The following is a 26,775-nucleotide window of genomic DNA, read 5'->3' on the forward strand; positions in this document are numbered from 1 at the left end:
CCTTCTCCTCCCACTTCTTCTGGTCTTTCCCGCTCCTCCCATCTGCATACCTCTGGAGCTGCGCAGAACTTCTCTGCTCTTCCTGAGTTTTGAGGTTGTGCAAGCTGCAGCGAGAAACACTGCCTCTCTCCCGCTGAGCTCGTGCACACTGGTCACATATCAGCATGATGGCGATAGGATAAAATGTATGGAACATATTTTTACTATATCGATTTTTTGGACTCATGAATGTCATTATAATGATGATTCCTGGCTCCTCCTCAATCATTTGCTATTTTTTAGCTTTAATGCAGAATGTGATGACCTGCAGAGATGCTCGCTGATTAATCTATCTGGAAATTTTGGGATGCTCTTAAACAGTGAGTTATCAAGATGAAAACCATGGACATTATATGTACTATTAGCATATCATAACATAGTATTATAACACAGTACGGTATGCTTACACATAAAGCCAAGTAGTAGCAATACATGATATACACTGATAGATAGATACCAACCATCCAGCAAAGGAAATGGTTCCTCTGAAGTCAAACCAAACTGTAATGGGAGGAGAAGCAGAGGACCAGGAGGGCTCTGGCCTTCCGGAGGAGAGAAAGCCAAAGGAAGAGGCAGAAGAGAGTGACAGTGAAAGTGAGAAGGAGGTGGAGGAAGAGGGCAAAGGTCTGCGGATCCCTCTCCATCGCTGGGTAATGCACGGGGCAGTGATGTTTGGACGTGAGTTCTGCTATGCCATGGAAACAGCCCTGGTGACGCCAGTGCTGCTGCAGATAGGTAAGGAAACACAATACAGTCATGTAGACACAAACACAGTCTTGCTTTTCTCTTGTTTAAGCAAATGTTGTAGTGATGTTATAGGTATATCTGTGGATGAAAATTCAGCCATTCTGACAGTACTGGAATTTCCACTTTCCAAGTGTTACTAGGAACTGGGTAAATGCCAGCAAATCAAGTCAATTTTACTTATATACCACCAGGGCACTTTCATATAGAGCAGGTCTAGACTGCACTATTATTTACAGAGACCAACATTCCCCCATGAGCAAGCTCTTGGCAGCAATGGCAATTTTAACATTTAGTAAATATACCTTGCTTGCCCCATTCAGAGGTAGCAGAGTTGTTGGACCCCTCCCACTTAAGTTACACAGTGCTATGGTAGTAGTTCTGTCACTATATGCCATATGGTATGATGTGATATATAATGTTTCAGAGCGGGTGTTTACACTGGCTGTAATGTATAGCATATTCTGTTTACCCTGTCAGGTATCTTAGTTATGTACTGTGTTTGTGTTCCCCTGATTAGTGTCAGGAAATGGGAAGATCCACACTGACAGTTTGCCCAGATTCAACTATAAGCATCTTGTTGTTGGTTCTTTTTCTATATGTAAGAATAGTATGATTTGTGATGAAGCCTATGGCAGCTATCCAAAAAGGGATCCCCATCAGTCTAATTTCCAGCTGTACAGTTGTCAGGTAACGGCAACAGCAATGTGGAATTTGACTGTCATTGCGTTAGGCAGGCTGGATCTATTGATCTCTCTGACTGCACCACTGTGTCGTGAAACCTGTGTGCCCAGCAGTAGCCAACAGGGGCTATGCAGTTAGATGTCAGGTTTGCCACCATAGCAGAAATGGAACAAAGGCATTTTCCCCTGGCTAGGTATTACAAGAATGTCTAACACAGCACATTTCAGTCTCACTGTTTTCCTCCCTGTTCACAATATTGTAAGAAAGATTATGTTTAAAAAAACTTCCAACCGAACCCCATTCAGGGTCTTTTTGGATGCATCCAGTTTTGCTTTGGTACTATGCCAGTAATCTCTGCAGAAACGTCTGTTCAAGTTGTAGTTTAACTCATCCCTTTAGGTTTTTGCAAGCCTAGAGTCCCATGCCTGACCCTCAGAGAGAAAAGATTGTTGTAAATGAATTGCCATATAATGTGGATGATAGGCGACAGTTGACCATGGTAGGTATTAGTGGTCTAAAGTAGCCAATTAGTAGTATTGTAACCTGTCACACTTATCATTTGGAATGAATCTTTTCATGGAGGGGGAAGGTACATACAAGATGACCAACTAGAAATATTAAGCAAAAAAGTAGTAAAGTCCATGTGCTGTACTTTTGTTTCCTTGTTCTGTCCACTCAGTGTTGCAACAGTGTGTGACAACGCTACCTTCAGAAACATTAACATGTTAAGCCTGGATGAATTACTACTAGTCTGAAGAGTTGAAACATTAGCTCTGTGTTTTTACAGGTTTGACTTTGCTATAGTCATCAACTCTAAAGACATACAAACAGTAAATGCTTTGCCAAATAAATCTATAGCTAAATAAATCCAAGCTAAAGCTAAAGCTTGCTGAATTTCCCAGAGCACCTCAAGCTTGATCACAAATTTACATACATCCTCATGTTTCTTGAGTCAATATCCATAGCGTAGGCTGTGGAATCTTGTTTGGTAAGAGTTCTCATTAGGTTGACACTTATCCAAAGAAGTTTTAGGACAGTGAGTCCATACACTGTTAAACATAAACATGGATCAGTTGGAATGGAACCTGTTTCTCTCTCAGAGCTACACAGTACACAGGAATTTGTGTTTGTCAGCAAGATTTCGTACTGTGATTCATAACTAATGATGCAAGTATCCAGTTCCTCATTTTGCTAGCAACACCCAGGAAACCCACAAAGTAATCCTTGTTTTTGTAATATCTGCTTTAAGAACCCGCAATTTGGCTTAAGTCATTTGGAGAGAGGCACAGCGAAATATAATAATCAAATGTGACCCACAGTTGACTGATGGAAAAGGTGGTTCTTCTAAACAGTGAGATGAAATGTGACTCCACTGTCAGTCACTGCAAAGTACTGTAGCTTTACCACACTGGGCTGAAACAGGATGTATGTTCAGCTTCTCGCAACACAGACTTACCTAATGAGTGTGTCATAGTTTGCTTGCCCTGTGGAGTTTTCTTTTAAACAAATAAAAGTTATGTTCACATACAGTGTTACTCACCAAAACACACAGTGTTTCACCTTTAGGTCTAATAAATGTGTTGAATGTATTCCCTTCCCCATTTAACACTTGCAGAGCCAATTTTTTTGTTTACCTGCATTGTTTGCACTCCTATTTACTATGCAGTGGTCATCGGCATCCCTGCCTTTGCTGCTACATTTCTAGCTGCATTACTCCCACCTGTCAGTCAGTGGAATGATGTGAAAGCATTGGCAGAAGTGTGTAGCTCATGCACTTGCGTCCTCGTCCATATCCACGAAGAAAACAAAATGGAGACCCAAAGACCCAAAAAAAACTTCATAGTGTGACTCGAGGTCAAAAATTCCTCAGGGTACCTTTCAGTCCTGTAGGCCTGTTGACAACAGAGAAAGTGAGCAGCGATGGGAAAGACAGACAAAAAGCAAGACATTTTTCCAACTGCAATGAAGTCATCTGCTGTTTTGTTGACTTAAGGGAGAGGGAAGACAGGAGCAGAGCAAAGCAGCATGGGTAACAAGTTGTTCCCGTGAGAACCAGTAGAGACTCACCCAGCCAGCTGACTGAATTTAAATCCATCAGATTTTTGCATTGAAACTAAAAGCCAGTGTCTTTATATGGAGTGGAAAATCAGGATATTGTCATCTAGCAAAGACAGCTGTGTGCCAAATCGGTACAGTAAAAACTGTCAAACCACACAGGTATTTAAGGACTATAAGGATGAGTGATTTCAGTGCATGCTAAAGCCTAGTTCTGTGTTATGACACGGTCAGCTGTAGGTGATTTCACCACTTTCCTGGCTGGTTGGTGCATACTTCTGTCTGTTGTAACAGGCCACCTCATTATCTGAAATGTTCCTGCCATCCTAAAAGCTGTTGGTAGAGGAAGCTGTTGAAGAGCCCTAGTGGTTCTTCAGCTATGCATTGGTATGCAAGTGCAGTCATGTGCTATGCTTTTATAAACAATACAACATAGGAAAACTTTCACCATTTGTGCAGAGAAAAAAAAACATCTGCCCAGACTCCCGTTTTAGTTATTCTGGCAAGTTCCTGCATGACAGACAAGTAATGATAATAATATCAGTCAGTAGTTATGTAGTCTGAATTAAAAAAGGGTTTATGATCAAAACGTAAAGTAAAACCAATTAAACCAATTAAACATTTCAGCATCATGCAGCATATCGTATGGACAAAGCTCAGAGTAAAAGACTATGCTTCAGGCCTGAAAATTATCGGCTCAGGTGCAAAATAAACACAAAAAACAAACTACATCAGATGCAGTAAAACATATTTTATGCTCAGTGCTGCTTGAATAAAAGCACCAATGGTGAAGCGTTTAATCTTTTCTCCCATTTTACACCTGGTCTTTTTTGATATATAGAGCCTGTCAGAAAATAAAACCATTACGGTTTCAACAAGTGTCTTCTCATGTCTTTTATCTCATTGCAAGGCTCAAGTCTATAATGTTGTGAAAGCACAGACAATTTAGCAACAGTTGCTGTAACAGTGTAGTTTATTATAGTAACTTATTAACAGCATGGTCAAACATAGGGGAACACAGACAAATATAAGGTAAAGTAATGCACCTGGTTCAAGCCCCTGCTCGAGAAAAAAAGTATATTTTAAGGCTTTTTTTTGGCTTTAATCTGATCTTACTTTGTCTGAATGCGGGGTACTGCTCTTTTCTTGCTTGTTTTTAGGCCTTCCTGAGCAATATTACAGTTTAACCTGGTTCCTTAGTCCCATTCTTGGTCTCCTCTTCACACCCCTGATCGGTTCAGCCAGTGATCGATGTACTCTACGATGGGGCCGGAGAAGACCATTCATTTTGGCCCTGTGTGTGGGTGTGCTGCTGGGAGTGGCGCTATTTTTAAATGGATCATTAATAGGTGAGTAGAAGGTTACAAATGTGATTACCACTTACAAATTACAATAATTACCGTTTAACCCCACCTGTGTATATTTTGTGTTGTTGTTTCAGGCCTTTCCATTGGTGATAGCCCCAACAGCCAGCCAATCGGCATCGTCCTTACTGTATTAGGTGTGGTGGTGCTGGACTTTTGTGCTGATGCCTCTGAGGGACCAATCAGAGCTTACCTTCTTGATGTTGCTGACACTGAGGAGCAAGATATGGCCCTGAATATTCATGCCTTCTCTGCTGGTAAGACGTGCATGTATGAACACCCGCACACACAGATCGACCACGTTGACCTGTATAAATATCAAAAAACATTTTAAATAATGAACACATATACATCCTCAAAACCTACCAGTGATCTGAGAGATTTTTCTTTGTTATAGTATTTGTACTTGTTTCTTAACACTATAATTAACATACGTATCTGTGTCTATCTTTGTTGCTCCAGGGCTCGGCGGAGCAGTGGGCTACATGTTAGGTGGCCTAGACTGGACTGGCACAGCTCTGGGGCAAGCATTTAAATCACAGGAACAGGTCCTCTTCCTGTTTGCGGGCATCATCTTTATTATCTCTGTCACACTGCACATGTTCAGTATCCCTGAGCGACCTTTCGCTCCAGCTAACCAACTTAAAGTCACAGGAAGTGGGGAGTCTACCAGCCAGTTGTCTTTCAGGCCCGTTGGCCACATGCCACCTGTGCTTGATGTGATTGCAGAGGAGGATGGTTCTGCTCAAGCCCCGTCCCGAGAGGACAACGAGTCAGATCCTGAGGAAGGGGAAATGGATTTCCTCGCTGTGGAACGAGTGCGGAGTAAAAGCGATTCAGTCTTAGCCATGCCAGATTCTACGATTGAGTTGGATCCTGACCTCAACCCAGATTCACAGCTATTCCTGCCAGAGGTGCATCCCTTTATACCAGAGACACAGGGAGAACTAGAAGATGCTTTCAAGCCATCAGGGCACAGTACTGGGTCTCCCCCTCCCGGTGGACCACCCGCCCTTACCGACATAATGGTCTCAAAGTTTGAAAATCCAGTTTTGCCTGATCATACGGATCCAACAAACTGTCCTTGTTCTATCCTTCAAATCAGTTCTGGCTCAGAGGACTCACATCGGAGACAGGTGAAATTGTTTGCTACAGTTGCAATGTTGTTTTTGTTAGCTTGAAATGACTTTCAGACTGTGAAACAATTTATTGCATGCACAGAAATAAATGTCATCAAGTGTCAGTATCAACAAGTTATTTGGTATGCAATTATTTTCAAAATGCAGAACTCTTAAGAGACAGAAAATCTCTGTACTGTGTTTCAGATGAGTAAGTAGACTCATGCGGTTTCTATGTCTATCTCCGGTCCCAGCAGGTCAAGGCTGCCAATGGTATCAATGCTTGCTTGTCCTCCACTGATCACTCCAATGCAATGAAAGGCCATACTTCCACTAAGCCTGGTGGCCGTCCAACCAACTCCTCCAGTTCACCACGGCCACACCCACACACCTTCTACAGACAAGTACAATTACATTTAACGTTTTTTGAATTACTCTGTGTAACCATCCTAAATATTTGCTGGACACCACAGTTCATTTTGCAGATGTGGAAAAGCTGACATTGGTCATCTTCTACTCTCCAGCCTTCCTTTACGTTCTCATACTACGGACGAGTAGGATCACAGCGCTATCGACTGCGACGGATAGCACCTTCAAACCTTCGGCCCATCACCACCTCCCGCAGTCTGAACGATCTCAGTGACCTCCAGCGGTACGCAGACAGGCGAGCGTTGCATCTCTCAGCTAGCAGTCTGTCATCTGAGGGCTCAAGCACTGAGGGAGGCCCAGACAGGGGTACAACTGTTCGACTGCTGTGGTTGTCCATGTTTAAGGTGAAGTACATTGAAAACTGATGTTTTTTTTCTCCCCATCACACTGTAAAGCAGTGGAACTCCGTTATTTTCACCTGCTAGTCTTGATTCCTTCTCTGTTGTTTTTTTTTTTTTTTTGTAGATGCCTAGGCAGCTGTGGAGACTGTGCGTGTGTCACCTCCTCACATGGTTCTCTATCATAGCTGAAGCTGTGTTTTATACTGATTTCATGGGGCAAGTCATCTTCCATGGAGACCCCACGGTACACACTCTCACACACACGCGTGCACACCTACCCTCATTATTATTGAAAGACAATTGTGCTAACTGACATCATTTTAGTGTTTTGTATGAGAGACCACGCAGTAGACGAACACAGAAACATAAACACAGTACACTACACATAGTAAATGTAAACACTACCGAGTTATCCAGTCCAGTGTATGATAACATTGCTGCAACTATTCCACTTTTCTCAGGCACCTGCCAATTCCACAGAGCTACAGAATTATCACCGAGGAGTACAGATGGGCTGCTGGGGACTGGTGGTCTATGCTGCTACTGCTGCTGTCTGCTCTGGTAAAACACAATGTTTTCTATTTTTAGATTAGGATTACACCCAACTGCTGTACTTACCCACAAAAAAATGTGAGTGATACAATTAAACTTCCTCTGCCTTTTTTTGATCCTCTGATTTTTCTCTGCCCAGCCATCCTTCAGAAGTACCTGGATAATTTTGATCTGAGCATTAAGGTCATCTACATTGTTGGAACTCTGGGATTCTCTATAGGTCAGTTAATACATAAGAATAATCAGCTGTCAGCAGTAGCGTGTATTAGGAATAGAGGCACATAGCCACAATTTGTATGTAGATAAAGGGAAGTTTAGTTAAATTACTTACAACTTATATTCCCCCTTATCTTAGGAACTGGAGTCATGGCAATCTTCCCTAACGTTTATGTTGCCATGGTGATGATCAGTAGCATGGGGATCATCTCCATGAGTATCTCCTACTGTCCCTATGCATTACTTGGGCAGTACCATGAAATCAAAGAGGTATGTACTCTCACAAACACTACACACACAAGTTCATGTTCACTGTCCCTACCTGATGACACAATATAAAAGCTTGATATATATATATATATATAATCTAAAGTGAACTATATTTGCAGTTGCAACAATCTCTCCTCTCATGTTTCCTCAGTACATTCACCACAGTCCAGCAAACACACGAAGAGGTTTTGGTATTGACTGTGCTATCTTGTCCTGCCAGGTGAGTGTCTCAAACTTAAGTTTCATGTTAAAACTTAAACTAATGCAACAGTGAGATCCAGGTAACATTTGATAGTTAAAAACATCAACACCCAAACATGGGTGATTCTTGATCTTCTTTGAACAAATTCACAGACATGATTTATGCTGTGGGCTAATAACGTGCTGGTGCTAATGAGAATTTGTGAAAAGTACCGTTATATTTTATGCAGTTATGATGACTCACAATGTCTGTCTCCGCTTTCAGGTCTATATCAGCCAAATTTTGGTTGCATCGGCCCTGGGAGCTGTGGTGGAGGCAGTCGGCAGCGTGCGCGTCATTCCTGTAGTGGCCTCTGGAGGCTCCTTCCTTGGCTTCCTTACTGCCTGTTTCCTCGTCATTTATCCTGATGTGGAGCCCAGTAGCTCAGAGCAGGACCAGGTGGATTTGTCTGGAGATTCAGATCAGAATGGAGAAAGGACCAGTGAGCAGGGACTGGCTCTGCTGAACCTCACAAACAGTTTGAAGAAGACAGAGAATCACTCTGTTGCCTAAGCATGAACATGGAACATGGAAATAAATGGTAAAGTTTTATTGCCACGGAGTACAAGCCACAGCATGTGAGGATTATACCAAATCCATCCGACTGGTGGAGGGAGGATAGTGAAGGAAAATGTGGCAGAAAGTTCACATTCCATTCTTTACAGAAATCTGGGTGGGATCAATTTGGAAAGATATCTTCTTGGAGTGGAGGACTGACGAGAAGAAACTTGCTCAGTTTTGGGCTGCTCTGTGTGTCCTTTTGCTACCTCAGCCCTAACACAAGGAAATGTTTGGATTGATAGAAGTAAGCCATTAAAACACACAGAGCCACATGACAGTGATTTTGGTCAGACTGTTGAAACTAAAGTAGCTCACACTGCTGAAGCAAATACAAGCCTTTATTGTGAAAACATAAATGGGAAGCACACAGAGCACTTTCTGTCTCACTTCTGAACAGTACTGTCACACTGATGCTGCAGAATGACGTAGTGTGTGACATTTTACTTCACGGAAGCTGCTCTATAACTGCTTAATGGACAATCGTAATGCTATAAAAGTGTACCTCTGCATTGCTTGTAGATTGAATACAGATGCAAATATTTGTTCCAATCTGTGAAGGGAATACCTTGAAATGACATTGTTATTTAACAAATGCCACAAAGTTTCCAAACTACAGTTAGAGCCCTCTGCATTTGTTCTAGACATATACAAAATGTTTAATTTCATAGGCTTTTTCAACCATGATCATGATGTTGTAGCCTGTTAACATAATAAGCTAGTGTGCAGTTAAAAGTGCTATTTTATGATTTTTTAAATGCCTTTACAGAAACACTAAAGTTCTGAATGCCATATTCTACTTTCAGGTTATGTTACACAAGCAACATTGGATCATAATGATGTTGTAAAAAATTGTTTGGCATTTTGCTTTGCAATTACTGTGAAATTACACAGTAAATGGAAGTTTATCATGGGCTCCTAAGTTCAACATCAGGTGGTTTTGGGTTTCAGTGTGATTTTATTGCAGGGTGGCATTTGTTTCGCTCTCTACTGAATTTGTTTCAACAATGTTTTGAAATATACATTCCAAATACAGATGAAATGGGAAAATAGTTAATGATGCGTTTTGTGTTTGTCATTGCGCATATATAGGTCATATACAGTCTTAGATGATTGGATAGAAGTGCTCTGTCATTGGTAAAGGGATGGACTTTCAATTTATACTTTGTATTGGAAGCCTTGCTTTACATATTAGGCTAGTGTGCCTTTGACAGCTGTAGAGGTCTGTACAGCTCTACAGAGAGCATAAGTAAGAAGATAAATCACTCCCATACTGCCAGGTTTCATTTTATCTCAGAACAACTAACATGAAAGGTAGCAGAGAGTCTTCTTAGGGTTATTGTGTGTGTTTAGCATAGTCTCTAACACACTTTAACACACATTCAGTGTCACAGACCTAGCGTAGTAAGCTGCAGACTTATGTACAATCTTAACTGAACAGCCTTGTCTCTTCTTTCTGAAGGCTCATCTTCAGTAGAACCTTATCACTGTTGACTATGAGAGCTGGTGTAAATGCCCAGAGCGGCCTTAAGCTCACTGATAAGAGCATTATTTGTTTAATTTTTGAGGTTTAACGTCACATGGTCTGAAACCATTCAGGAGACCTATAATGCTGCATATTGAATGGTAGAGAGGACCACTTAGGCCAACGACTGATCTATGCAAACTTGAAATTCTGTTGGCTGGGGTTTTATGACCAAATGAACCTTGAAGACAAAGCACAGGGCCATCTCAGTCTGCTTTCCTCCTCAGATGATTGTTCAAATCAGAGGAAACACTACCACAAGTGAAAACACTGCACAGATTCTCACACTTCTGACTTGACTTGAGAGCAAGATATTTATTATTAGATATATATTATTAGAGGCTTCTTCACTTTATAATACAGTTTATCAGTATTTGGGCAATGCTAACAATATATGTTGGGACCTTGTGTCCTGGTCATTATCCCATTTCTTTGCCTGTCATGACATAAAAGTGTCTTTTGTGGTGCGTTTGCTGTCATTTAGGATTTAAGGCCTCAAGATTTACACAACCTGATTTACAAGCACAACAAAGGGATCAAATATCAGAAGTAAAGTGTTGAGAGAATACAAAGTAATATAAGTAATGACTCTTATGTATTTGTAAATATTGCAGAGATTGAGTGTGTGTGACATCTGGTGTGTGCCATTGTGTTCTTAGGGAATTGTTCTGAGCCTTTTTTTTAAAAAACCTCCTTTTGACAAGAGGTAAGAGTATACAGTTTTCTTAGCGTTAAGAATTAGTTTGCTAACATAACTTATTATAATGGAACTGGCCCCTGACTTATTCATATTGTTTTGATTTTATACAAATGTTTTGGATTGAAAGTCGTGTTTTAAGTGATTTTTGGCTCTTTTTTGCTGCTGTACAGACTTTTGTACAATGAAACACGGTATTTTTGTACCAGTTATTTGAAAATAAACTCTCTCTCTCTCTCTCTCTCTCTCTCTATATATATATATATATATATATATATATATATATATATGAATGCACCCTCTGTTGTGTTTGTGCTTTTGTTAATAATCCCTCATTCATTTCTGTCTTGTCTTTGATTTTGTAATTATTAAAAAAAAAGAAAAGAAAAAAAAGAAAAATTAATTACTGATTTTATAACAGTCGGGGGATGTGAATAATTGTTTTTGCAGTTAGCAAGTTAAAAGTAATAGTGGAATATCAATTAATCCCTTTGCAAACTCACACTGAGTTTTAATGTTACAAAATATGAGCTATAATATAATCAAAATAAGTAATAACATTTCAGTAATTCATTAAACTAAATACAAAATCAGGATGAAATTCCATAATCTTGTAAAAGTATTCATTTTTGTCTGGTTATACCCAGACCATGATACAACAATGTAAAGTTGTTGTGTAAGTTTGCTGTTGAGTTTATGGATATTTTTTTATTTGTGTAATAAATAAAAAAATATCCAATAATAGACAGAATAGACAACTGTGCAAAAACAACATTTGAAGCAAACCCTCTCGATTAATGCAGACACTTGAGAAATGCAATTCCATCTCTCTGATTGTACGTTATGCTCAGTTAGTCAACCAGCGCCACCTTAAGGTCAAAATGGGTTATTACAATAGGCAAAGTCAACCACAATCATACAGGATTTACATTTTGCAATTTAAGAGATTCGGAGTCTAAAATCAGTATCCACTCACATATGAGTTTCCCCTAAGCCGGAAGCTAAATCAACTTAAATTCAAGTTTTTAATCTGATGTCACGATTTTTAAAAAAGGACATTCAGAAAATGTCGCAGCGGGTCCAAAACGTTTCGTTTGCGATTTTAGATCCGTGTTAGTCTGATTGAATGTAGAAGTCTGTTCATGTCTGTTACCCTAAGTTGGAACATTAGAAAATTTGACTCCACTGTTTTAGGCAACTAAGTTTTCAGTGGTTTTCAACGGACTCTTTACGGATTATTCAAGATACACTGCAGAGGTTGACGATGGTCCGAGATATAAACACTTCACATGATCTTGGAAGCGCTTTTATCATTCTCAGACCAGACACTGCGGTGCGCTTCCTCAAATCATCAGTGCGCGCGTTTACGTCTGCACACAGAGGAACAGGAAGCATACTGACAACATGGAAACTTGGACGAGCTGGTTTCATTCAGCGGCGGAGGAGTTTGCTGCGAGTTCAGATGTCGTGAGCCTGAGAGGGGAGGAATGAATGAGGAGCCGCACGGAAGTCTGTGAGGAGGTGAGTCACTCAAAGGAGAAGTTATTTATGAGTTTTGGTTTAACTTTGATTGTGTATCTTCGACAAGTCGCGTTTGAGGTGTAGAAACTTGAGACTGTGAGAGGCATCGTCTCACCTGTACAGCTTGTGATGCATCACATGACACACCTGCAACCACATACTGCTAATTAGTGAGAACTTCATAAATTCTTATTTCTTTGCTAAAATATTTTTCTGCATAGAGTATATTCTGTGCGGGTATGAGCATATTCTAACGTTGTTCCTTTACATCATCAACAGTGTGACAGTTAAATAAATTAAATAAACTACAAGTGAATTATTTAAAACTGCGCTTTTGCTCAACTACGTGAGCAGTCAGCTTATATTTCCTACTCAGGTGAGATTCAGACTAGGTGTGTTGTTAGCTACATGTAATTGTTTAAATAAGTAAAGAAAATGAAAGAAAGCCATACTGCTTTGCTCATGATATAAATGACATTGACTATAAACAGTCAATGTTCCATTCTTCATGAAAACTGGAAAAATACCTCTTTTAAAGCAGTTTTCTGGATTTGCATGGGAACAGATGGGGGGGGGGGGGGGGGGGGGGGGGGGGGGGCATCGTAAAAGTCAGAGACATCAGACAGTGTTAGTGGTTCTTCGAGGCTGTGAATATATAGCCTTTTTTTTAATGCTTCCTTGTGTCTTTCCTGGTCTCACTGCAAGCTTGACCATCTCCGATCTGAAAGAAATAAATGCCACATTCTTGTGTTCCCATATCACCTATTGTCCTGTGACATTATCAGGTGATGTAACACTAGTCTATATTGCATCTAAAAATATGGTGTCGATATGGGCTGACGCGGAATTTATCCTCTTTCTCAAGGATCATATGATTGTACTGTATATTATCATGATCATGTCACATCCTTGGCCTAGTAATGGAGGGACAGCAGCTGGTCATGTGGCATGCTCTTTAATGGGATATTAGTAACGTTATGCTGAACATTCTTGCTGCTGAGGGTCATTTCATTTTAAAGGAGTGAACAAAGCCACACTGTTGCAGCGGTTATTTGAAAACAGTGCACAGAGTTATTAAGGATAAAATGAAATAAATTAAAAAAAAACACCAAGTACTGGGGACAGCACTTGAAGTGATTTTAGGTTGTTTTAAGGTGGAATGATCCATGCAGCCCATTCACTGTGTCCCAGTTATAAGCCATTTCCTGTGTGTTTTTGCATGTGAGAGTCCATCCTCCTCTGCACACATGAGCCTAATTTTCCAAAAAGAGACTAAACCATCTGCAGCAACAGGGAAATGAGATTAAAACATGTTTTCTCCTCACTGTGGTGACTCAGCTGTAAAGAAAGACCAAAAGGCCAGAGAGGGAAAAAGACAGCCTGAGTCTGTACTTTGTCACAGTATGTGGATCTGTAATCTCAAAATGACAAGCTGATAATCTGCTGGCAACAATAATTTGTTCCAGAGAGTGGTTTATGCTGTAGTAATCCATACCACAGTGCATCAGATACATAACTGTAGACATTGTACTACAGTATTTAATAAAGTACATTCAAATGTACTGTCTTGTCTCTACACACTCAATTCTGAAGATGGCTGTTGTGCCGGTCTCAGTGTTTTGCAAATAAACTGATGAGTTTAAGCATGGACTAATGTAGAATTTGCTTAAACAGTTGAATTTACAAACTTATTGTATAACTTATTGATCAGATCATAGCAATGATACTGTATTTGCATGTTGTAGCTGTAGCTTGCTAAGAGGCTACTTCTACTCCCTGCATTCTGGTGGAAAAACACTGTGGGGAAAAAAAAAAAAAGTCCAGAAGTTGTTGTTGAAGAGAGCAGCAGCAGCGATAATGAGCTGGAACAACTCCTCTGTCATATGTTGTGACTTTATTTAGCTGGTAGATGTTGCTCTCATGCAGAAAGACGAAGATGAGAGAACTGAAACAACTGTTCTGTCATCTGTATCTTGTCATCTTTGTCACTCTTTGACTCATTTTATACTTCTCTATGTTTCTTCTCTGTAACTTTAAGTAGTGGACTGGTTTCAGTGATGGCAGACCATCCTTCTCTGCTGGAAGCCTGCGTGGTGGTAGGAGCATCTATTGACAAACTCAGGGAAGTCTACCAGGTACTTGCCTTTGAATACATGTAAACCTAATAATGTATTATCTTCTTGTCTATAGATAAAGGATTTATTTGTCAAGAGAGATCAGGCCATAAAAGCAGCATCACTGGAAACTTTAAACTGCCCGACAGTGATGTATAAAAATGCCCAAAAGTCCAAATTAAGAAAAATATTCCAGACATCCCGTTGGCCCAGTGGCTCAGAGGCAAACAATATGACTCAGCTTGATTATGGCCAGTTACCTTTTCAGCAACAAGAATAATGCTTAAATAATGTCCTAATGCTAATGACACTAAATGAACCACAGGCATGTATGTAGTATTAGTATGTAGTATGTGGAATGTGTTATTTTACATTATTCTATCATGTATTAAACCTAATCATAATTTGAATAGAGGTTCTTTCCCCCAATGGTTCCTTTTCTTGTGTTCCCCTAAGGCTGTTAACAACAATGGAGCTACAGAGAACCTCCTCGTGGAGCCAGAGGTCCTGCATGTCCTTGCACCTCCCTTCGTTAGCAGACCTCAAAATGAGGTTGAAGTGGTGAGGCCACATGGGAAGAGGCGGCACCCCTTTCTCAGGAAGAAGAGGGAACCACCTCCTCTGGCTTCTGAAGCCCCAAGCCAAGGTTTGGGACCTGCTTCTCTGGTCTGCTACACCCGCTGGTTACGTTTCTATACATACAGAGCAGGTCTTAGTTTATCTTCAAATATTAAACGTCTGTGGTGCTACAAACTCGGCCTCGAGGTTATTGATTGATCCCTGGCCTAGCTGTATGAGACTTTAATTCCCTGGCCAAAATGTTTTACCCATATCATCATCAGCGATTGGTATCATTTTGTTTTATATTGTTTTAGCCGCTGATATTTTTCCAGGTGGAAGAGCAGAAGGAAGAGGAGGAAGCGAAGATGTCAGTGTTCCTAAAGACATTGACCTCATGGCTTTACCTCAGCTCTGCTTCCCTGGTAAGTCTGTGTTACAGTATCCTCTGAAAGCAAAAATTGTGATATCTGATTTTGTATGTTCTTGCTGTTCAGCCATAGAGCAGCTCAAAAGTGAAATCTAATTGTATCATATCATACTGATGTGATAACGTATATGCTGTGTTTTTTTTTTTTTTTAACAGGTGGACTCCAAGTAACCAGTGAGCAGAGAGATGAACAATTTCATTTCCTGGTTTTCACTGATGTCTTTGGCAACAAGACCCATGGAGTAGTAATGCAGTGTTACAGACCCATACTGGTACACAGTACTAAACATAATACTGAACACACAACCGTTGAAATACACCCCAACTGTGTTTTACTGCTACAACTAGATTTCTCACCTGTAATGCTCATTTGCTGCCAGTAGGTGACAAGATATTTTCGGCGATAGGTTTTGCTGTTGAGCATGAGCCAACAAATAGCATGGCCACCATGTGCTGTAAAGTTCAGTAAAACTAACCAGACATTAAATAAAAACAAGTCACTGTTGAATTGTCTTTCCTGTGTTTTTACAGGAAGGCCCGTCTTTCTTCCACAATGGATCTGGGTCGTCTAAGTTTTCTAAACTTTTCGCTGCCTTTAGTTTCTGTGTCATATCCAAGTATCCTTACTTCACTGCACTTAAAGACTGTCTGTCATGGTGAGAGACGATGTCCTAAACCAAACTGCTCAGCTAATTAAAAAAGTTTGCTTTACCATATAAAACAAAGTGGTTGGTTTGTTCAGTTTAATCATATTTTTCTTTCTACTGAGTGCTAAGATCTAACAACAGGCTAACAGAGTAGGTGTAATTTCACCTGAAACACAGCTAAATCTTTATTAAGAATAATTTACCTGGGAACTTAATCTATGAAATTCTTGTTATGATGTTATGTGTTTGCACCACTTTATGTATGAAGAGGTCATTCTTCTTGTATCTCTCTCTCTGTCTCTTTCTTCTTTAGTTTGTTAAACCAGCTCAGAACTTGTCGTTTATCAGACATGGAGGAGAGAGTGAAGGAGTTTGCAGCCAAACTGACACTTGTGCCTATCCCACCTCCTGGGCAGCTACATTTGGTGTGTGTGTGTGATATTTATTAAAATTACATACATTTTGTAGCCAAGGAAGCTGTGATGTGAATATGCGTTCACTCAGCCTTGTCCTAAAAATGTATTTTTGTATTTTGATATTTTTAGCCACACAGATGATAGAAGATCACTAACTATAACTGCGGATGTTTTCCAGATGTTTACTTTGCGTCCTTTGACCATTGTATTACCATCCAGAGTAGACAAAGACCACCCAGCCATAGATTTAGATCTCCACCTGCCTTTCCTGTGCTTCAAGCCACAACAACTGCTGCAGGTATTGCACTCACCTGTTGTATTTGATGGTGAAGCAGGAGGAAGCTCACAGTAACCTTCATGTTTTCTCTGTTTGTCCATCTTTTTGTCTCTGTAGGTGATGTCTTGTCTCCTGCAGGAGCAGCGGGTGGTGCTATTTTCTGCTGATTGGGCCAGGCTCACGCTGGTGGCAGAGAGTTTGCTGCTTTTTCTGCACGTCAGTTCAACATTTGTCTGCACATCTGCAAAGGGCAAAGTAGTGTTAGAACTGATCTTGATATTTAGTGAATTTAACTCAATTACAAGATCAAAATTACTTTTAAATTGGCTTTTCTCATATGAAATTTAGTTTTTCCCAAAACAATGACTCAAACATTGGTCAAACAGTCCTACAGGGGTTGTGGTTGTTTAAGTGAAGAGTAGAGCAGGGCTGCAGCTGGAAGCCATGGAATAAGAACTTCCTGTTGATAATCAGGAAAATAAAAGCCCCTTTTTCTTAAATGTGTATCGTTGGAACTTGTGGTAAAAAGCACAATACATTAAATATGAGAATAATAATCTAATGGAATTTTATTCCATAGTACCTTACTGCTGAGTTTGTTTTCTCAGCATTTTATTATCCTTTATTTTTTTTGATTCATTTTCGCATTTTGATTCATACAATTTGTTCATCCATGCCTCCCTGATCTCTCTTCCAGCCTTTGTCATGGCAGCAGCCTTATGTTCCTGTCCTGGCCAGAGGCATGCTGGACTTTCTCATGGCTCCGACTGCCTTCCTCATGGGCTGCCATCTCAGCCATTTCGAAGAGGTTGCTGCTGTAAGTACACAACCTTTCAAATCAGTTCCTCAGATATCCAGTACAGGATATCAAAGGCATATGGGTTTACTAGTTGTATCCATACTCTGTTATGCAGGAAACAGATGATCTGATCTTAATCAACATTGATAATGGAAGTGTCTCCTCCTCTTGTTCTGATACGGTTGACCTTCCACACATTCCCCCAGCTGCTGCAGACTGCTTCACACAGAGGTACTCATTACTACTCAAGTGGCTGCTGAACTGTAGTGCATAAAAACACTAGCAAGTACATATACTGGAGAAGAATGGCGAGCTTCTCTCAAACAAGAGATGCAGAGACCATGAGTTTCAACAATGTCAGTATGTTTTTCAGGTGTCAGTCTCTGCAGATACATTTTGACTTGGATCAGTGCCACCGCGCAAGCTGCACTGACATCAACGAGCAGCGGGCGCAGAGGAGAGCGTGGCAACACAACCTCAACTATGACATCCAGAGGATCACACTGGAACTGATTGTCAACATATTTAGGTTGTGTGTGTATTCTTTGGGTACAAAGATCTGATGGGATATTACTCCTAAATTATTATTTTTTTTTTGCTAATATATACATGTATGCATGTTACAGGGATGTTAGTAGTCATCTTAACTATGAACATCGAGTGTTTAACAGTGCAGAGTTTCTGAAAAGCAGAGAGCCAGCTGAACACATTTTTTACAAGAAGGTAAATACTAACTTGGTACAACAAGTGATATTTTTCTATTATATTATTATTTTTTAATTTTACATGAATGGATGACAAAAGTAAAAAAGACATAGGATGCTGGACTGGATGCTTATCTTCAAATGAACGTGACTGTGTTGCAGGTGTTGGAAACACACATCTTCCATTCCTTCCTCAAGGATCGTCTGAACAGAAAAATGGATAATTATGCTCGTATGGAACTCAGCACTCGTTCTGAAATGCAGAAGTAAGACATTAAACGTTAAACATTATTCTTTTTAATTAAATTGGAAAGTAAGTGAATATTGAGATTCCCTTCTCTTAACGGTATGGTAAAAAGTAAATGTTTTTTTTATTCTGAAGTACTTTCTTCATCTCCTTTTTGTGCTGCATTGTTTCTGTCATACGTCCCCCAGGATGAAGGCTATGGTTGAAGTCCCACGCAGACCCACCATGCAGGAGATTCAAGCCCGGAGGAAGAGCTCCATCACAGAGAACAGGCTGAACAAAAGACTGGGGATGAGCCTTCCTAACTTGGGAGACGACCAAACTGCCAACTTCCAAAGAAACACACTGCTGACCAGGATCATCGTGTCTGACCCTGGTGAAACTGTAGAGGAATATACACAATTATAATTATTTATTTATATAAAGAGGCACAAACTATCATGGTAAAGAAGCGGTAATAAAAGATTTGATGTTTTTTCTCTGTTTTTCGTACTTACTTGTCCTCTCGTCCTCTTCCTCCCCACTCTCCTTCATCCTGTAGCTCTAAGAACAGCTCCTAAACCTGTAAAGGTGTTTAAACTCCCAGACTTCCCAGCGTCTCTGTCCTTCCACTCTGTCCAAAGTTATTACAGTGAGCTCATCCAGCTGCTTGGCAAGGCCATCTTCTCTGTCCAAAATGAGAACTCTACTCTGCTGGCCAGGTACTCTGCTTACATTATTTTCTGTGCTCTTCCTGTCATTGTTTCAGGAACAACCCTGTCATTCCTGTCTTCTTCATTTTATTCATTTCTGTACAATCAATCAGTCTGTTAGCATTTCTAGTTTACTCTCTTCACTCTCAGTTGTTTTAATGCAGGCGCTGAGTCCAAAGGCTTGAGTCCTTGTTTGAAAAATTTTCTCTCCTTAGATTCTACTACTTGCGTGGTTTCACCAACATGCTGTGTTCACGGCGGCTGGATGCTCTGAGTGATTTTCAGAACCTCTACAAGACAGACACTGCTATCTTCCCCACACAGCTGGTCATGTGGCTCGTAGACTCCCTTCGCCAAGACGAGAGACATCAAGCTGACAGACGGCCTGAACTCAAGAGACTCATCCTCAAGGTCAGTCAGCTCACACATTCATTGTTGCCCATGTTGGAACAGGCAAATTCAGTTTTTATAGACAGTATGTTTGGTAGCATGATATCTCCGCCTCTGTTGGAGATTCAGTAGTGATCATGTTCGTGATCTTTTCTTTTTTCCCCTCATCTATCAGGTGAAGACAGAGAATGAGAAGCCTCTGGTGCAGCCTGACGACCATGTTAAGAAGTTCGAGCTTCCTCGGAATCCAATGCATCAGGACGAGTTTGTGCGTTGCGTCCAAGAATGTGGGATTGTTAAGGATGTCGCGACCATACACCGTTTGTTTGACACTCTCACTCACGGTAAGTGAGGAAAGGAAGGCTGATGTATGTAGATTAGGTAAAACTTTAGATTTCTGTTATCCTTTATGAATTGTGTCAAAACTTCTGAATCATTAGAGTCTCCGCAGACTTACAAATTATTTGGTAACCAGCAGTGTGAGTCAAAGTAAAAAAAAAAAATTCTTATTCAAGTTTCAAATCCATGATGAAAGATAGGGTAAAGGGTAAATCTTTAAGGTATTTTGTTTCCTTTGCATTTCTAAAAGTCAGTTGTATTTTCTCCTCCAGAGACTTGTTCCCCAATACTAATTTTCTTTACACAAGCCATAACATAAATAACAAACAAAACAAACTACAGAATAGTGACACTTCTTCAAAACAGAAGTCTTTAGCATTGCTGTACTTCAGTTTAGTGTCACTTATTAGCTGACATATAGACTACCGGTCAAAAGTTTTACAACACCCCCATGTTTTCCAGTTTTAAAACTTAAGTCCAGTGAATAACCTTAAATGGTACAAAGGTCAGCAGCAAACTACCCAAGGTAAAAAAAACAAAAAAACTGAAACAAACTGACAACTATACAATGGTTGTGTTGAAACAAACTGTGCATTAGGACAGTAAAACATAAGTGAATAACAGGCTTACATTCTTCAGGTGGCTAGAAAAACAGTTGGACTGGTAAATGCTTTATGGCCTGGGAACAAAACAATGGACTGAACTTTGTGATTTGTATATCTGATCTGTTGTTTTCAGTTAGTCACATCATGAGATATAACGCACTTCATTAATTGTTGGAAGAAAATTTAATATTGCAAATGTCTACTTAGTAAGTCCAATTAGTAAGTCAGTCTCAATTTGGAGCTACGAAAAAAACATGAGAGAAAAAAGAGACAATGTCCTGTGACATGGATCATGAAATGAATTTAGGCTTAAAGCTGTAAGCTTGTGGTTTGGTATGTCACTGAGTCTGAAGCCACTTCAGTGCAACTTTTTTTTCCCCCCCAACATGTTTTTCCTTGTCTTTGTTTTGATTTTTATCTGACCTGAAAAGGAATCATGCATGGATAGATTACAGACAGGCAAGACTGAAAGAGGACTGAACATGAATAGCTTATAATTGTTGTCTGGGAGCAACACTTTGTGGATGTTTGTGGACATTCTGATATGGCTGAGATTGCATGAGAATGAAAAATGTTTATGTACATGTTTTCAGCCTGTGTTTTTCCCCTCAATGTGCCCATGTGATTCTTTGTTTTTTATACGGTTTGTCTGCTTACACCAAGTCACATACATGCGTACATACCTCTCTCTGTGTGTCCCAGGCCAGTCAGAGCAGGTGGACGCTGAACTCTTCAGAGATTTTTACAACTTCTGGAAGCAGACAGAGGCCGAGGCTCAAGATGTCAACCTGCCCACTGAGGTCATTGAGCACCTTGACAATAGCGAGTGTGTCTACAAGTTGTCATCCTGTGTCAAGACCTCCCATGGCGTTGGTAAAATAGCTATGACACAGAAACGTCTGTTCCTGCTCACCGAAGGACGACCAGGTTACCTGGAAATCACAAGGTTCAGAGATATACAGGTCAAACATCTTTAAACCTTTTTTGTCTGAATTTTTTAATCTTAACTCACAACTCTCACTCATATTTCAATTAATAACTCACCCATCTCTGTCCAGGAGGTGAAGATTTCCTCAGCTCCCTTTCTGCTTGGTCGTATTCCTTCCCTTCGTATCCAGACCTCTGGCAGATCTGAGGTATTTGAGGCCAACCTGAAGACAGAGACCGAACTCTGGAACCTTGTGGTCAAAGAGATGTGTGCTGGACGCAAGATGGCCGATCAACACAAGGTAAAATCTGTCAAAGGTTCTTAAAATATTTTGGCTGGCCTGGGATTTCTTTAACATTTAGCTCATTTTATGTCTCTCTAGGACCCTCAGTACATGACTCAGGCTCTGACCAACGTCCTATTAATGGATGCTGTCATGGGCTGTCTGCAGACCCACAGGTCCATTATTGCTGCCTCGAAGCTGGCGTACTTTGATAAGATTAAACACGAAGGTCTGGGCTCACTCTTGTTCTTCTCCTTCTGCATGTTTTCCTTTCTTTTCATACACATATGTAATTTTACAAAAGTGTATTATTTTGCTCGTGCTCATCCTGGTGTTGATGCTAAAGCTGAGTCATCATAGTCTTTTATAGTTATTTCTTTCTCTGTTCATATCCTCCTCCATTTACACTCTCTTATATTCATTCATTCATTTATTCATTGTGTTTGTTATGGTGCCCAGTGCCCATGATGGTGCCTAAAACTACCTCAGAGACTCTAAAACACAAGATCAACCCCTCATTGGACCTGGCTGAACCTCAGACTGTACACGTGCTGCTATATACACCAGGTACTACTCTGAGCAATTTGCAGTGTGTGATTTTGTTGATGAATATTCATTTTATGTGTGTTTACCCACTATCATATATTTCAGCCTCAAAATGTTCTAACGTGTGTCTGAAACATCATACATGACAAATAACAGAGAACTAACACACATCCCCACAGTATATATCCCTGTTGCCCTCTCCTTGACAGTCCTTAACAGCACAGAATGATATAATCAGTTTATTTATTTAATAGTAATCAGTGAGGACAGAGAGTATCATGTGCCTCACATTTTCTGTAAACTTTATTCTATATATTTAATTTGCTGTATAGCTGTATGTCTGCTGTACGCTGACTGTTAAAGTCACAAGACACCCGCTGTCAAATGGCGTTAAGTCGTCATAATGAGCATTCACATCAGAGTGAAGACAGAAGTGACAAAGCAAGGGACAAAAATTAGGACAAAGTCAGACAGACAGACATGTTTCTGTATCTGCACATGAATTCAAATACAAATCTGTTGTTGCTCAGCTTGGCTGGTTAAAATTTTTAGGTTTGCATGCAAACATCTCAACATAAGGAACTTCTATGTTCAATTCAATTCAATATTATTTATATAGCGTCTTCCACAATACTGTGGAAGTGACTGTATCTGTGAGTGTGTGTGTGTGTATTTGTGTGTGTGTGTGCACGTGTATACTTTGTAAATGTTTGCATGGCAATAGATGCTCCAGGGAACATTATCCACATAACCTGATTAGTTTTGTCGTGTTGTGTATTAGCAGACAGGATAATAGTGGTCTTGTTAGTGTCTCATTTGTTTACACTGTGATGGAGAACAAAAACATCTGCAAACTGGTGCTCTGGTTTGAAGAGATAACTGAGGTCACTCGACTAAATAAAGCAGATGAACAACATTAAAGCGATAAAGCTGAGAGGAACACACCAAAATGCATGTATGTGTGTTGAATTTGTATTTCTATCAAAATATATGCAAGTAACTCACAGTCATTTCTAAAATGTTTATCAAGACAACTGAAAAATATAAAATGCAAATTACCTAAGTGTCATCATCTCATCTCCAGCCTCCTGAGCAGTTTGTTTTTTCTTTTTGTTTTTTTTAAACTGTGTACAGTCAGCTCTCAAACGGTTTCTCACTCTCTCCAGGTCAGTTGTCATGCAATGACTCAGAGGGTGAGATGAACCCGAAGCTGTGGGTGGCTCTCAGCGGGGGCAAAGTGGTTGTATTCGACGCAGCAAGCTGGTCCATGTTGCAGGATTGCATCCAGGTTGGAGAGTCGCAGCTGGTGAGAGCACACATGCTGCATTCCACCAGTTTTACACATCAAAGTCTGTTGACAGGTCTTACAGAGCACTACTGCATGTGTGTACATCTATACTGTGTATTTACAGATATACAGTAAATACATAATCCTATTAATCTTGGTTTTGAGTCTGTTAGTCCACTATTTTCTAAGGGAAGTGAGACTGATCCATGTCACTTCTTCTGTGTAGAACTGCATGCTGGGATTGGTCCAGGAGCAGGTGTGGATTGGCTCCCAGGACTCCGTAATCTACATCATTGATACTCACAGCATGTCCTGCAACAAACAGCTGACTGAACACAGACATGAAGTGACCGGCCTCACAGTGGACACCAGAGGTCAACACAACAGGTAGAGACATGACTAACTGTAGTTCATTCATTCATTTTCATTTTCTACCGCTTAATCTGTCAGGGTTGCGGGGGAGCTGGAGCCTATCCCAGCTGACGATGGGCGAGAGGCGGGGTACACCCTGGACTGGTCGCCAGTCAATCGCAGGGCTGACACACAAAGACAGACAACCACACACACACACACTCACACCTACGGGCAATTTAGAGTAGACAATTAACCTAACCCGTGCATGTTTTTCGGATTGTGGGAGGAAGCCGGAGTACCTGGAGAGAAGCCACGCAGGCACAGGGAGAACATGCAAACTCCACACAGAAGAGCCTAAATTGAGTCTAAATGTGTAAGTAGACATGTTGCAGCACTGTATGGTGTTTGAATCAAGCATTTCTCTCGTTCTCCCAGTCAGCAGACATACTCCTGCAGCTGCGATGGGACAATCCTGCAGTGGGACTCAGCCAGTCTCAAAGTGAAGCGACAGCTTCACCTGAGCTGTGACCGTCTTTCCTCCTTACAGATCCATGATGGCACACTGTGGTGCTGTGAGTACTTTCGAATCTTAAACTGTTAATTTATGTACACTTAGGTTTAGTTAACTAAACTTATAGCGTCTAAAAGTCAAATGGATCCTGATAATGATCTGTTGAACAGAAGTGTCTGTGTATGTGCAGGCTGTGGTGACAGCATTGTGGAACTGAAAAAGAGTGGGACACCACAACGAAGGATGGTACTTCCTGACGACCTACTGAGCATGCCCAGTAGCTTCAGCAGCTTCATTGTCATTCCAGAGGTGACTTAGCAATCCTAATCCAATATGTCACTCAGTTACACAAAGTGCAGTCAGTCATCAAGTCTACTGTTCAATATGCATGAAACAGTTTTGCCAGCCAGCAGGACATTGAAGTTATTTACTGACATTTTTAAACACTTGGATATCTAGATTTAAAAAATTATAATTTGTATAATAATTTGACTGCCAGAGATGTGGTGGTATGGCTCACTACAGATAAAATGCTAAAAGTATACGCGATTGTTAATTTTCAGTTTTTGCGTGTGTTTGTTCAAGCGAGGTCAGATGTGGACGGGCTGTGCAGACTCAGAGGAGCTGTGTCTTTGGCACACAAACAACCACAGATGTCCATCCAAAAGAATCTCCCTGCCGGGCAGTTCAGGGGTCACCTGTATGATTCGTGTTAAGGACCAGGTGAGCTATGATAAAATGTCAGGTCTAAAACACAAGATCAACCCCTCATGTCAGGTTACAGGTTATCTTGTAATTGTTTTAGTGCATTGAGATGCATGTCTAAAAGACGTATACAAATAAATTTGTTATTTTGAGCTGTAAGAATTAAGCAATGATTAGTTGTCATCTATTAAGTAAAAATTCCAAAATCAGGTTGAGTCCAGCTTGTCAAATGTGAGGATTAGATACTTTGACATACATTTTCTGCTTTGTGGACTCTCATCTCATCCCCCTTTTAAAATTTTACTACCACAATCATTACGCTACCTTTCCTTGATGCCCTCTCCTCCCCTCAGATCTGGGTGGGCTGTCGTGGCCGGAGTGGTGCCGAAGGTCAGTGTGACGGTCAGCTGAGGAGTCAGGTGTTGGTGGTGGACCCAGAGAGCCACACTGTGGCAAAGGAATTGCAGGCTCATTCAGACTGCATCCAGACACTCTGCTCAGCTGAGGATCGCTACATCCTGAGTGGCTCCGCGCGCCGTGATGGCAAGATCGCTATCTGGAAAGTCGAGTAGAGAACAGAGACTGAGAAAGCAGTGGAATGTAAAGACGTGGGTACAGGTGAAGAGAGAGAGGAGCATGGGGAGAGGAAAGAAGAAAGCAATTGGATAAAGGAGATACACAAAAAAATGACATGAGTAGAGTGAAGGTGGAGATATGAGTACTAAATCAGCAGCTCTTAAAAATTACATTTTGCGACTGTTATGGAAGAGTGAGCCCTTGGAGCAAAGTACTGTATACAGTAATCTGAATGTAACTAAGATTTGGTTTCAGATACTGGTCCTGGACTACAAAGAGTAGATCTTTTTCTTTTTGGAAGCAAACCTTCTACGCACATGAGAAAGTGAAAAACATGAAGTCTGTGCATTCTTTATGTTCTTTTTTCAAAAATTTGATTTAGTCCACACGTCAAAAGTAGTCACATATTGAAGTGTGTAATTGACATTCACGTTTTGTTAAGCACTGATAATAAATTGCATTCTCAGGTATTATCATGTACTCTTTGTTTATGCCCAGTCCTACTCAAGGCTGCTTACTTTTTGTTACGTCCAGAATGATGCACCTTCCTGTTTCACAATCTATTTCATGCTTATTATCAGAATCAGATTTATTCAGAATCAGATTTATTGGCCAAGTTTGTACATACAAGTTTGTACATACAAACAAGGAATTTGACTCCGGTTTTTCTTCCTCTCTTGCGGTACAACAACAGAAACAACAACAACAACAACAACACACAACCGAAGGAACACTAATGGTGCAATGGGACAGTCTGAATGTGGGTAGTGCAATTTGTCCAGAATATAACTATATAACTATTTACATAAATATAAATATATATTCAGACTACTAAAAATATATATCCAGGCTATTGAGTGAAATAGTCCAGGTTATAGTGCAAAAAAAAGAGACGGTGAAATGAGGTAGTGGATGAACCTGACTACTGCTGAATGATTGCAATGTGATGAAAGTTAGTTCAAAAATTAGGTTCACTTAAAACATTCAATTTAAGAAACATTCAATTTGTCAT

General features: G+C 40.4%; 2 protein-coding genes across 6 annotated transcripts; both read left to right on the forward strand.

Moving 5' to 3' along the window:
- The first annotated feature begins 515 nt into the window (after window positions 1-515).
- On the forward strand, window positions 516-11,079 carry LOC121186191 (solute carrier family 45 member 4-like). Of its 2 annotated transcripts, none has more exons than XM_041044864.1 (12): window positions 516-774; window positions 4,683-4,871; window positions 4,964-5,143; window positions 5,349-6,022; window positions 6,259-6,408; window positions 6,529-6,777; window positions 6,899-7,018; window positions 7,236-7,335; window positions 7,466-7,546; window positions 7,682-7,812; window positions 7,964-8,032; window positions 8,279-11,079. In XM_041044864.1, the coding sequence occupies exons 1-12, from the start codon at window positions 516-518 to the stop codon at window positions 8,564-8,566; spliced, it is 2,490 nt and encodes an 829-aa protein (XP_040900798.1). In that variant the 3' UTR covers window positions 8,567-11,079. The 2 variants fall into 2 exon arrangements, with proteins under 2 accessions (XP_040900798.1, XP_040900799.1); XM_041044865.1 differs by having other exon boundaries at window positions 6,262-6,408.
- Window positions 11,080-12,218: 1,139 nt separating this feature from the next.
- On the forward strand, window positions 12,219-26,233 carry LOC121186307 (DENN domain-containing protein 3-like). Of its 4 annotated transcripts, none has more exons than XM_041044995.1 (28): window positions 12,219-12,354; window positions 14,393-14,489; window positions 14,925-15,114; window positions 15,362-15,451; window positions 15,613-15,728; window positions 15,988-16,112; window positions 16,417-16,528; window positions 16,698-16,817; window positions 16,914-17,012; window positions 17,494-17,613; window positions 17,711-17,826; window positions 17,969-18,124; window positions 18,222-18,318; window positions 18,462-18,565; window positions 18,735-18,922; window positions 19,088-19,247; window positions 19,454-19,649; window positions 19,804-19,972; window positions 21,275-21,534; window positions 21,631-21,801; window positions 21,883-22,012; window positions 22,243-22,350; window positions 23,496-23,635; window positions 23,844-24,004; window positions 24,407-24,543; window positions 24,673-24,791; window positions 25,068-25,205; window positions 25,541-26,233. In XM_041044995.1, exons 2-28 carry the CDS (start codon window positions 14,412-14,414, stop codon window positions 25,757-25,759), a joined length of 3,819 nt encoding a protein of 1,272 aa, XP_040900929.1. In that variant the 5' UTR covers window positions 12,219-12,354; window positions 14,393-14,411; the 3' UTR covers window positions 25,760-26,233. The 4 variants fall into 4 exon arrangements, with proteins under 4 accessions (XP_040900929.1, XP_040900932.1, XP_040900930.1 ...); XM_041044996.1 differs by having other exon boundaries at window positions 12,228-12,354; window positions 14,396-14,489; XM_041044998.1 differs by lacking the exon at window positions 16,698-16,817.
- The last annotated feature ends 542 nt before the right edge of the window (window positions 26,234-26,775 follow it).

Source organism: Toxotes jaculatrix, chromosome 8, assembly GCF_017976425.1.
Source record: "Toxotes jaculatrix isolate fToxJac2 chromosome 8, fToxJac2.pri, whole genome shotgun sequence".
Taxonomy (NCBI): domain Eukaryota; kingdom Metazoa; phylum Chordata; class Actinopteri; family Toxotidae; genus Toxotes; species Toxotes jaculatrix.

What these genes read in the sequence shown, in the direction of transcription:
- LOC121186191 (XM_041044864.1), top strand. Translation starts at nt 516, where the DNA reads ATGGTTCCTCTGAAGTCAAACCAAACTGTAATGGGAGGAGAAGCAGAG. An exon ending in TATTCATGCCTTCTCTGCTG is followed by an intron (nt 5,144 to 5,348) that starts GTAAGACGTGCA and finishes TTGTTGCTCCAG; the next exon opens with GGCTCGGCGGAGCAGTGGGC. An exon ending in TCTTCCATGGAGACCCCACG is followed by an intron (nt 7,019 to 7,235) that starts GTACACACTCTC and finishes CACTTTTCTCAG; the next exon opens with GCACCTGCCAATTCCACAGA.
- LOC121186307 (XM_041044995.1), top strand. Translation starts at nt 14,412, where the DNA reads ATGGCAGACCATCCTTCTCTGCTGGAAGCCTGCGTGGTGGTAGGAGCA. An exon ending in AGCCACAACAACTGCTGCAG is followed by an intron (nt 16,818 to 16,913) that starts GTATTGCACTCA and finishes TTGTCTCTGTAG; the next exon opens with GTGATGTCTTGTCTCCTGCA. An exon ending in CAAGGTTCAGAGATATACAG is followed by an intron (nt 21,535 to 21,630) that starts GTCAAACATCTT and finishes ATCTCTGTCCAG; the next exon opens with GAGGTGAAGATTTCCTCAGC.